At 35.7% G+C, this 12,730-nt stretch overlaps 1 protein-coding gene across 2 annotated transcripts; it reads left to right on the forward strand.

Moving 5' to 3' along the window:
- Positions 1–2,446: 2,446 nt before the first annotated feature.
- LOC131044186 (glutamate receptor 3.6) lies at positions 2,447–8,894 on the forward strand. Of its 2 annotated transcripts, XM_057977460.2 has the most exons (7): positions 2,447–2,682; positions 2,906–3,067; positions 3,206–4,521; positions 4,612–4,892; positions 7,677–7,708; positions 7,807–8,219; positions 8,305–8,894. In XM_057977460.2, the coding sequence occupies exons 1-7, from the start codon at positions 2,646–2,648 to the stop codon at positions 8,722–8,724; spliced, it is 2,661 nt and encodes an 886-aa protein (XP_057833443.1). In that variant the 5' UTR covers positions 2,447–2,645; the 3' UTR covers positions 8,725–8,894. The 2 variants fall into 2 exon arrangements, with proteins under 2 accessions (XP_057833443.1, XP_057833442.1); XM_057977459.2 differs by having other exon boundaries at positions 2,459–3,067.
- Positions 8,895–12,730: the final 3,836 nt, after the last annotated feature.

Raw genomic sequence — 12,730 nt, forward strand, 5'->3', positions numbered from 1 at the left:
TGATGAATTTGAGCCAAGAAGCCATCATGAGCATAAGGGGAACATAGTGAATTGGTAGGGTTCCTAGCAAGGACACTTGAAACAAAGACCTTGGAGTGAGTAAGAGCCAAGCCTTAGAAGAGATTGAGAAGGACTTGTAGGTCTAGAAAACAACTAGGCCTAGTGAGTTGGTGGAATTGAGCAACATCAACTTAGTGAAGTGTTGAGCAGGCTAGGCGAATCCTATCACCCACCCATAAAATGAAATGATAAATAAAGAAGGGATTTCGAATAATTATGAACAATAATCAATTTTTTTTGCACTCTTTGTAATTATTTTGGCATTATCAACAAAGAGAAACCATTTAACAACGCACCCATAAAAGGAAATGATAAACAATGAAGGGGTTTCAAATAATTATGAACATTAATCAAATTTTTTACATTCTCTATAATTATAATGGTAAATTATAAACAAAGAGACGTAATTTAACAACGCACCCATAAAATGAAATCATAAATATGAAAAGATTTCGAATAAATATGAATAATAATCAATGTTTTTTGCATTCTCTATAATTATTTTGGCATTATCAACAAGAGAAACCATTTAACAGTGCACCCATAAAAGGAAATAATTTTAATAATGAAGGGGTTTCGAATATTTATGAGTAATAATAATTATTTTTGCATTCTCTATAATTATATTGGCATTATAAATAGAGAGACACAATTTAATAGCGCACTTATATGAAATCATAAATAATGAAAGGGTTTCGAATAAATATGAACAATAATCAACTTTTTTTGCATTCTCTGTAATTATTTTGGCATTATCAATAGAGAGAAACCATTTAACAGCACACCCATAAAAGGAAATGATAAATAATGAAGGGTTGCCAAAGAAAAGGAAGAGTTAATCATTTTTTTGCCATTATCAGTGATGATTATAGCATTATTAAACTGTAACAAAGCATTGAAATGAAACCCTAACCCACATACAGAGAAATCATCAATAGACAAAGCGTAATGCAGCTATGAAGGAGGTAAACCATCATTGGACATCCAAAAAGCATGAAGGAAGAGTCGTGACGGTTACCTCGAGTTGAAGCGAGCCATTGCAGAGCCAAAGCAACCGCAGAGCATCGACGGCGGGGAGATAACTCGCGGAGAGAGCACAACGAGAAAGGGAAATGTGAGAAATTCCACATTTCCCCTTAGTTTTTAGGGCAACATAGTTAGCGGTAACTAGTGCCACGTGGGACCAATTTTTGTATGTGGGAAGGTGGAAATGGGTGGTCAATGATTTATTCGACCACCCATTTAAAACATTATTATATGCAACCTTGTTTTTTTTAAATTCATAACTTGTTATAAAAGGGTTTTTTTTTTTAGTTTTAAAAATGTGATAATTGTAGTGTATTATGCATTTAAATAATAGGTATTGGCCTTTTAGTGTGCGGGTATTGGCGCAAAAGAGGTCAAGTATCGGTCATCACTTCGAAATGACCACTTTTTGACCTTTTGATGCATAACGACCCATAGAGATCGGATTGTTACTACCTAGAGGCCAGATCAATAGCTTTAAGCAGTTAAGTCGCATACGAATACAACCAAAAAAAATTGAAATCCGATGTACCGTTTAAGATCTATAGGTGCGCGAAGTTAGCTATGACAACTATTGGTGTTCTTCCCCTAAATGACCAACAATACATAGTGGAAAAATAAGATAATTAATTTATTAAGAAAAAAGGATCATTAATCATAAACTATTTTATGATTACATGAAATTTCATAATTTTATTATTTTAGAAATAGGGGAATAGCACCAGTAGTTGAGCACCCTAACTTCGCGCTTCTCAAAATCTTACGTGGAAATTTCAAATCAATCCCAATTTTTTATAGTAGCTTACTTGGTAAGTCCCCTGCTTATAACTAAGCTTTCAGCGCCACATCATCAAGTATGGTGCCACATCAAGATGCTTTTTGCCAAGTTGTCCAAAACAACCCAAAAAAAAGTGAGACCAATAGGTGTGCAAAAGAGGCCCCAATAGTTGTGCAGCTGATGTGGCATCACCTAATTGGTTACTTTTTACAATATTAGTACATTTCCTAACAACTATTGGTATATTTCCTAAAGACTATTGGTACATTTCCTAACAAAAATTGATATTAAATATGTTTCAAACAATAGGCCTTATTTGTTCAATGTTTGGAACAAAAGGTATCAACAACCCTCACAACAATTGATACATGCTCAACTACTCGTGCTCTTCCCCTATAATGTGAACTTTATCTGTAATTAAGAATTGTATGTATGATTGACTACACAACTAGTCACATCAATATATCTAAAGGAATCTTTTAAATAAATTATTTTAAAGTTTTTTATTTAAAATTACATATTATTAGATCTTCTAATTAGATTTTGACAGGCGACGCTAGTGGATATTTTGGGATACACGTACCAAAAAACTGTGTCAGTCAATGTAAGACTGGCGAACTTCTGCGAAATTTCCTATACCCCATCGAACAGAATTTCTCACAAATTTCTGCTCAGAGTCGGAAAGTTGCGCACAATCAAACGACGACCAGCGGTACTCGTGAAAATTCTTTGTAGACCTAATGCAGGGAAGCAACGGCGATCAAACTTACAGCACTCGTCAATGTATGAGACGCCCCCCGCCTGTTTGACTCTGTCTGGTAAACACCCATCCCTCCATCGGGGAAAGTGAGCAACCATTTGATTTTTATAAAAATGAAGCAATTCCAGTTTTCAATTATCCAAAATTTCCCCACCACAAGAGTGTAGGTATGGCTAGCAGAGCCAATTTTGGGTATGAACTTGTGCTGCAATTCGCTTTTGCTGCTCTTCTTTTATGTGCTGCTTCCCAGGGAGAAATAAATGATCCGTCAATAAATATAGGTGCTATAATGGCGTTAACTACAACCAGCGGAAAAATAGCGAGGACTGCTATTGAATTGGCAGTTGAAGACGTAAACAGAAACACCAGCATTCTGAATGGCACGCTCCTCAACATTCATATCCGAGACTCCAGACAAGATTCACTTACAGGCGTTTCTGCAGGTAACAACACCTCCTCTACTCGTCAGATTTATATCTATAAATGAAGATGGATGATTATTAGCCCTCGCTCTTTCAGTTCATCCCGTGGGAATGAATAAAACAGAATACTAATGGGTTTCATTGAAATGAGCATTGCAGCGTTAGAACTTCTAAGAAAAGGATGTGTGAGCATAATCGGCCCACAAATGTCCGTGGTGGCGGAGTTCGTGGCGCATTTGGGCGTTGCAGCGCGCGTTCCAGTTGTAACATTTGCTGCAACGAATCCCTCTCTGTCGATGCATCGATACCCTTACTTCATACGCATGGCGCCCAGTGATACACCACAAATGACAGCAATAGCAAAGCTGATAGACAACTACAGCTGGAGGGATGTGGTGCTTGTGTATGTAGATGACGATATGGGGACAGGGAGCATACCCGCCTTAGACGATGCCTTACGAGCTGAGGGCAAAGTTGTTTACAAAGCTGCAGTGCCTCCCCAAGCCGATATCTCCACAATGCGAAGGTTCGTCGAGGAAAATCTTATGAGGCAGGAGTCGCGAGTATTCATTGTGCATATGCCTCCTGAATCGGCTCTAACCCTGTTTTCCGAGGCGAACAAATTAAGAATAATCAGCAGTGAGTATGTATGGATCGTTACCGATGCGATCGCTAGCTTATTGGACTCCTTCAACACTACTTCACTCCAGCTTATGAATGGTGTTCTAGGGGTGAAAAGAAGCCTCCCCAAAACCAACCAGCCAAGGCTGAATGAGTTTGCTAAAAGATGGAAACAGCGGTTTAGAGCCCAGAATCCTGAAATCCCAAATCTGGAATTAAATGATCGCGGGCTTGCTGCATATGACACAGTATGGGCAATTACTTTTGCAATAGATCATCTGCTGCGTGGGGGATTGTTCGATGGTGATTTCTCAGCGGCCTCTAACAAGACAAAAATTTTAAATTTCAGGGTTTTTGAGGGCGGAGAACAACTGCTGAAACAGATCCTTGACACAAACTTTATCGGCCTGAGCGGCCCTGTTCGGGTAAGTCCTAAAAGCGGAGAAATCTTGGAGTTTCCATATGATATAATCAATATGGTAGGAAATAGTTATAAGGTAATTGGGTCATGGACAGAAGCAAAGGGTTTGCAGATTTCTTCAAAGCAAGTTGTTCACTGGGGCCGTGGATCAACAAAGACGCCACGTGGGTGGGCGATAACTGCACCAGGAAAGATACATAGAATAGGCGTGCCTTGGGACCGAGGATTTACACAATTCATCAGCGTAAAACCAGTTCATGCCAGCGCAGGTGCCCGAAATCAGAGTTATGAGATTACAGGCTTCTGCATTGATGTGTTCAAAGCGGTGCTCAAGAGATTGGATTATGCATTGCCCTATGAGTTAATACCTTATGGATCTGGCAATGTCACTGCGGACTACTACGATGACCTCGTCTACCAGGTCCATCTCCAGGTCAGTTCACTTCTTAATTTCTTTTCTGCATTGCAAATCTAGGTATATTTCCATCTGACTGACTGAGATTAAATGTGAAAATTCAACCAGAAATTTGATGCGGTTGTGGGAGATATAACGGTGAATTCAAATAGGAGCAAGTACGTGGATTTCACACAACCCTACACGGAGACGGGACTGGTAATGGTGGTAGCAATTGCAGACGAGGGATCAAGTGAACCATGGGCTTTCCTCCGTCCATTTACTCCGGCCATGTGGATAACAACTGTTGCATTTTTCATATTCACGGGAGCTGTTGTCTGGCTTCTGGAGCACAGACGAAATAGACAATTCAGGGGGACGCCTCGGAAGCAAGTCTTGACATTCATCTGGTACTTCTCATGCCCACTCTCCCCATGTTCCTGTTTACAACGTGATTTAGATGTTTGGCTTTAATGATTTTAACTCTTAATTAAAACTTACACGCCTTCACTAAAAGATGTTTTGTCTGCAAACGCATTAGTTCTGCTTAGACTTCGATTTTGACACCGAATAATATGCCCTTTTTTAATGGATTCAGCTGGGTCTTTTACATTAATGAATTATTTTCAGACACGCTATACGGAATGAACGTGCTTGATGTTTAAGTTATAGAATATCAGGCTTCCATGGGTCACATCATCCGTTTTGGCAAGCACTACGATCAAATATGATTTGACCTGTCAACAGCTTGGGCCTACAAATGACAATTTCATTCCTATTAATTTAATCCTCCTCGCCAAACAGTGGCCTGATCATTTATTTTAATTGTCACACAAAGAAAAGTATTCGTGACACTACAATAAATAAATAAAAATTATTCATGACTGATTAGTCAAATTTTACTTGACATGGTAGAGAGCCACTCCAGTAGACCTAGAATTTCACTTTATCTTTCTCGCTAAATTCCAACAACAGCTCAATCTTTGAGAGATTTATATGGCTGTAAACAGATGTTTCATCGGATACTCTTGCACTTTACCTGCCTAGTACTATTGTTAGGGCAGACATGGCCTAGGCTGTCAATTATTTAGCAGGATATATAAGGGAGCCGCAGATATTCTAGCTCCAAAACAGATCTGTCGTACAGCGTGTTAGTGACAGGTTAGTCAATCACAATCGTTAACTGTAAAATCGACGGTGTAAAACACGCAACTAACAAGTCATTCCATACTATCTTTTTGGAGCCAGAATAGATGTGTCCATATAAGGGTACATTTTTTGGTGTACTTTTTTTTTAATATAATTTGTTAAATAGTTGGTTAGATTGTCACTTTCGTTTTTATAAAATCTTCAACAAAATTTTATGTACTTGTATGTCAACACCGTTGTTTTATGATCTTTTATAGAAGTGTTGTCTTTTGGATTAGTCTATTGCTATAGCTCAATCTTTTCCTCTCAGCTTTGATCTTTTAAAAATATTTAGCTATAAAAAATATAATACAATAGAATAGAAGAGTTTCAATGTCTATAAAGTCAAAGATAGTCTATGAGATAATAGACCTCATCATTCTAGCTTTTAGGTTTGGTGAATGACTGCTAAGAAGCTTGATGATGAACTCTTTTGTTTTCTCAATCTTAATATCTTCGAACAAATCTTGTAGCAAAGTGCTCGCTACATACTTGGCCCCAGATATTGTAGTTGCTTTGCACTCTAGAAAAAATATGTTCGTCAAATTCAAATATCCTTATTATGCAAAAGTTACAAACTCTTTCCATTACTTTGTTACCCTCCCTTTGTTGCCTTCTTGTTGGGCTATGATTTTCATGGCATGAAATTGGTAGTGAAGCCTCACCATTTTGTTAACTATATCTATTTGCCCTCACTCTTTGCTACTCTTACTTTATCTTTGTCACCTTCGAATCTCTTCTTGAATTGGTGTTAGGTCCTCATCTAGGAAGAAATGTGATCATTTTAAAAAGATATTTAGTACCAATGCAATTCAGATACCTAAAATGCATCAATCTATCTATATTAGATGAGAATCAACTTTGTCATCCAAAAACCAATTTATTTGGTCATCCAATAAACATTAGAGAGAATATAAACGTTTTAAATATATTGTATTATATAATATCTTGAGAGTTTTAATGTATAATTTATTTAGGAAAATGGTGATTCTCTTTACAGTTGAGAACCTAGCACAACATACAAAAATGGGAGAAAATATTGTTGGAAAAGAATTAGCTATAAAAAAGATAATTTAGATATTTAAATATTTCTATTTAGTCTTCAAATTACCTTATATTATTATTAAATAGAATTCAATTTAAATTCAAATTTCAATTTCGACAAATATTATTTTTTTTTAATAAATGAAAAATAAAATAATGAAAAAATGACATTAAAAAAAGGTGCAGTCAATAGAATACAAAGAAAGAAACAACCATATACTTGATCATTTTTTTGCATTTTATTTAAATAAAATGCTTTCATCCACAACAAACCTAAACTTCTTCATCATCTATTTACATAGACTTTTAGTTGATAACTTCCAAACGTGAATTTTGCGTCCCCTTTTCCTCGATCTCAGTGCTTTCAAAAGTCTCGAGTTCGAACCACGGAACGCGAGTTAGTCAACATCGCCTGCACGATCCGTCAAACTCACGTGCCAATATTTTTGTAGAGTTTGTTGACAGTTCTTCTCTTGGAAACCGTGTTTTCAGTCGACGAAGAAGAAGAATTAAAAGTGGAGAGGGTTTTGTGTCGGGAAGTCTACGCCATCGAAGAATTTGAAGGCTTCTTTTTCATTTTTCCAAAAAAAAATTGAAAGTTGTTTTACAAAAAAAAAATTCTATTTGTTGGGGTTTTAGAATGGGTTCCTTCTTTTTTTGGATTAAGGTTATTTCGTGTGTTTTTAAAAATAAAATTAGGTATTCCATAGACTCTCAGCTGTCCCAGTGAAATTTTTTAAGAAGCTCCCTTCATAACTCGGCCTAATTAAAAATTCATCAATCTAAATTTTTTTATCTGGGTAGTCCACAACTTCCATTCCAAAAATATTTCTTTTATCTTTAAGATTTCACTACAAGTATCTATGTTTTTATGCTAGAAAATTGTCAAGCCTCTCTTTACAACGTACGAGGCAGCAACCAGCAGATTTTTCTGATTGAATTACTTGATCTGTACTATGCAGGTTTTCCTTTTCCACGCTCTTCACTACTCAAAGTAACAGCATTCTCTACCTTTCTCCCTTTCCGCATTTTTATTACAGATAGTCCAATTTACGCTTCCAAAATCTAAAACAAATATTGTGGATTTTGCAGCGGAGAAGATTGTAAGCAGTCTGGGTAGAGCAGTGGTCATAATTTGGCTCTTTGTAGTTTTGGTGTTAGTATCTAGTTACACAGCCAGCCTGTCGTCGATGCTTACAGTCAGACAAATTGTACCAAAGATCGAAAGCATTGATACTCTCATCACCCAGAATTTGCCAATCGGGTACCGCCAGGGAACTTTCATAGCCAATTATTTGGAACATCAGCTCTATGTCAACAAAAGCTTGCTTCGCCCATACACATCTGTACAAGAGTACGCCATTGCACTGGAGGAGGGAACCAATAATGGAGGGGCGGGCGCCATATTTGACGAGGAAACAGTTGCCCAAAACTTATTTCTGTCAACGAGATGCAATGCCTTTTCCAAAGTTGGTCCCACCTACAGAACAGGAGGCTACGGATTCGTATGTCTCTAAACTTGTTACCTCTAAATCTTATAAGATTCATCTGATTCACAAATCGTATGATTGATTCAAATTGTGACTACAGGTGTTTCCAAAGGGATCTCCACTGGTTTCAGACATTTCCAAGGCTATATTAAATCTTTCAGAAAGCACAGACATGCGGCAAATTCGGAAGAGGTGGTTCAATTCAAGTGAAAGCAAATGCGATGCAGAGTCTGGTGCAGTGGAATCAACCAGATTGAGCTTCGACAACTTTTGGGTTTTATTTTTGCTGACAGGTGGTGTCTCATTTCTCACACTGCTTTATTATTTGTGTCGCCTGCTTTACCGATTTGTGTACAGATATGAGAATTCATGTCCTCATGATAAATCCATCTCCACTCGACTGCGAACGTTTGTCAGTTTCGCAGACCAGAAGGACATCCCACCACCAAAAAGAAAGAGATGTGAGACTGTCGTTTGGTCATATGGAACCAATGGAGGATCTGATGATCGACGAGTTTAAACAGCAGCTTATGAGTAGTTTGTAATCTGCATACAGATCTCGGCTAATTCGGGTTTTAGACAAGAGATTCTAAAAGTTGTTTTATCATTAGTTTGTAATCTTAAATGCAGATTTACAATGACTCTTTATAATGACTATAAAATAAACTAGTTCAGCAAACTAGTTCAGCACTCAAGGAAAAATTATAATAAAACAAAACGTTGTTAAAAAAATGAATCTATATCTCTCTTTTAAAATATGATATGGAATAGTAATTATAATTAAAGAAAGTAAATATCTAATTATATTTAAAATTGTGAAGTTGATAGGTTACTTACAATCATATGAAAAATATATGCAACGTTCTAAGAGCCGTCTCATACAAGTTTTTTAATTTATAATAAAATTGATGTTGAAAAATCTATTTACTCATATTTTCCAATAAAATAAATCACAAGAGATCGTTCTATCAATAGAATGTGTGTTAAAGGAAGAGAAAATTATAGAGGCATAAGTTATTTGGATTGTAGAAATGTATGATGTAGGTATTACTAATTCCTTGAGCACTATGAGTTTGATTATAGGAAGAAGAAATCCAACTTAATAAATCAAGGGTCAATTATACTAAAGATTCTTTTGAAAACCTAGAACAATCCACATTCTTTATATGTAACATAGCAAAAAAATTATCATAAGGATGTGTCGTTCCTTTAATGCAGCCGCTCAGAATATATGATAGATATTACTAGTGCCTTTGTCAACTTACATGAATATATAAGAAACAAAGTGAATTTTAGTGATAATATAGAGTTTGATGTGATGGAAAAATGTTCCCTTACATATAGAACATATAGCATATGCCAAAATTACTACATAATCTTATGAGTGTTGGTTGGATCAAAATAATAAAATTTTAAGTTGTGTTTAAACATATTTATTGCAAAATTGTTGATAAAGTAGATAATTATCATATTGTAGCAATGGCATCAATAAAAGGGAATGATTCCTTTCATTTGACATTATTTTCTCACAAAATTTTATACCCTCAAACTAACCATGATGGCTATGACTCAAGTGCTATGGAAATTGAGCTTTTCAATGATTAAGCTTTCTTCACAAGAATCAAATGATAAACATATTTTTGAATACTAGTACTAAAATAAATAATAAATAAAATAAAAATGTATTGTTAGAAATTAATCTTAAAATAAAATCAGTTTTAAATGCTAGATTATAAGATTGAACTTTGACCAGAAATTGAATATAGTTACACTCAAAATTTGAAGATGCAACAACAACAAAAGTTGTAGCGCTTCAAATCTACTTTCTATTTACTATTTTTTTTTAATGGTGGAGATGAAAGGTTTCAAAAAGGGGGGTCACACAAAGTGCTCCTATTTGTATCAAAAAAATATAACATAGTGTTTGTTGTGGACCCCCTAAAATTTTAATAATTTTTTAGAATTTCAAAAATCACTTCGGTGAGACATTAGCTAATTTCATAGAGTTTAAGCTCGATTTTTAGGCTAATTTGTTAATGAATATATGATTTTTTACAAAAAAAATTAAGTAGACACATCCTAAAGATAGAAATTTCAACATACTCCCCCCAAATTTTTTTGAAAAACTAATCAAAAATTAAAAAAATAATGTGTAAAATGGAGTCTAGTTTCTAAAATTGTAATTTATTTTAAAATTCAATGAATGAGTAAAATCTATACCCAAAAATGACATGTTCATTTTTGGTCCAAAAAAAGTTAAAGGGGAAAACTTTAACATAATCAAAATGTGAAAAAAAATCTATGGTTAGATAACTAAGAGAGAGTTTAACATCATTGTAGTATTTTTAAAAATATGCATTGAAACACGTGCAAACCTAATGGATAGAATGGCCCAAAATATGTCAAAAATTTTTACCTTCTCAAAAAAACATATATGTGGCATGAAATGGTCATCTAACCCTTTGAATTAGATGCCCAAGGAAAATTTCAAACCAAAGGAATGAATTTTTTCAATGCAGTTAATTTGGCGAGCGCCAAATTTTGTTCTCACCAAATTGGCATGCACCAAATCAAAAATGCATTATCATTTTCTACCAAAGGCAAAAATTCATTTACATTTGGTGAGCACCGAATTTGGCACCATCCAAATACAAATACATTTTTAGAATGCTAGAGAAAAATATAGGAATGCATTTTTATTGTCTTTTTTCTTTCTTATACTTTGAGTTATATTTCATGTATATATTGGCAGGATGTTTGTGAGTAATTTAAGATTTCAATAGTTTATAATATAGATTCTAGGTTTTAGAAGATCTTATGAATTCTCATACTTTGTTAAATTTTAGTATTCAACAAGCTTCTATCAACATTCTCTCACTCTCTTTATCTCGCCTAAACTATAGACCTACCTCTCTCTACCACTCTTTCGTTGTCCCCTTTCTACCTCTCTCTACCTGACCTTCCCTTCTTACCCCCATCTCTATCCTTGTTTCCCACCCTCTCTATTCTTCTCTCCCTATTTTATTATTTCTCTCCCCTCTCCATTCTCTTAATCACTACCTCTCCCTCCCACCCTCTCTCCCCCCATCCCTAGGTCTCTACCCCCCCCCTCTATATATACATCTCCACCTCTCCCTCCCTATCTCATTATCCACCTCTCTCCCCCTCTATCTCTCACCTTATGTCTCTCACCCCTCTCTCACTAAGATCTAGGTCTCTCACATCTATATATCTCCCCTCTCTATATCTTTCCCACCCTCTCCACCTCTCTCCTTGCCTCCTTACCCCTCTTTCTCTCTTTGTGAACTTAAATCTCTCACTTTATTCTCTCTCTCCCCCTTCCCTCTCTACCTATCCCCTCTCTAAGTCTCAGTCACTCCATGTCTATGATGGTATGATGAATCAATAAGGATTCAGTCAACTACTGAGAGGAGGGGTTGAATCAATAGATAGAAAACTGACATAAAATTTTCACCAAACAAAAACAACCTCTCAAGACAAACTCAGAACTAACTGGTTCAAACAATGAACTACAAATTGCAATATCATTGTCAAGTATATTGGTTGACTGTCATATTAGAATAATAGCAAAACAACTCTGAAACTCTCAAAACCTTTTAATCACAACATCCAAATACTTTATTGACAATATTAAAAGCACATTTCAGATTGTTGTCGGTCATCTTATCATATCTAAGTGGATTTAGCAGTTAAGAAAATTAACCATAACAAACATAACCACAAAAACATTCACCACTTGACACAATGATTTTGACGTGGAAACCCAAATGGGAAAAATCACAGTGGGGATGAATACCCACAGGTATTTTCAACTCTTCTAAAGTTCTCCCTGTTAGGAGCCAAGCCTGTTAAAGCTTTATAATAAGTCTTGTTAAGAACTGATTATGTTAGGGACCACCCAGTTAAGGGATTGACTATAATGCCCTATTAGAAGCAATACCCTGTTAGGAGTAACCTCGATAGAGGATTTGAAATCTAATCTAATGGATCACCTGGTTAGAGGATTTAGATAACACTAAGCTTGTTAGAGCTTACCCGGTTAAGGTATTTGACTGTTGTAATTGTTAGAGAACAACAGGGATTTGTTGATCTAGTGAATAGCACTACTCTTCTTGATCAAATCCTTTCCATGCTCCTATCTGCCTTTACACATACTGCAAATACATCTCCTAGTTCAGAAACCAATCACTCTTACATTCAACCAAAATTGCCAACACTACAACAAAACAACTCATCAACCTTATAAGATAAACAATAGGTCGGTAACACATCACAAACCTAAGATCTCATAGAGATTACAAAGAAATCAGTTCGAGTATGATTGTTGGATTACATAGCAATAATTGCAAATCATTCAAGATAACCTCGACCGCTCCTTGATCACCGCTTCATCGATCTCTGTAACTCGTCACACGGTTTCCATTACATGTAATGAACTTTCTCATTCCCAAGATAAAACTGTTATCTCTACGTGCCAAAAACAATTGGAAACTCTTTTCATACAA

The sequence above is a fragment of the Cryptomeria japonica genome, chromosome 8, assembly GCF_030272615.1.
Source record: "Cryptomeria japonica chromosome 8, Sugi_1.0, whole genome shotgun sequence".
Classification (NCBI taxonomy): Eukaryota; Viridiplantae; Streptophyta; class Pinopsida; order Cupressales; family Cupressaceae; genus Cryptomeria; species Cryptomeria japonica.

What these genes read in the sequence shown, in the direction of transcription:
- LOC131044186 (XM_057977459.2), top strand. Translation starts at nt 2,794, where the DNA reads ATGGCTAGCAGAGCCAATTTTGGGTATGAACTTGTGCTGCAATTCGCT. An exon ending in ACTTACAGGCGTTTCTGCAG is followed by an intron (nt 3,068 to 3,205) that starts GTAACAACACCT and finishes TGAGCATTGCAG; the next exon opens with CGTTAGAACTTCTAAGAAAA. An exon ending in CAAGTCTTGACATTCATCTG is followed by an intron (nt 4,893 to 7,676) that starts GTACTTCTCATG and finishes TGTACTATGCAG; the next exon opens with GTTTTCCTTTTCCACGCTCT.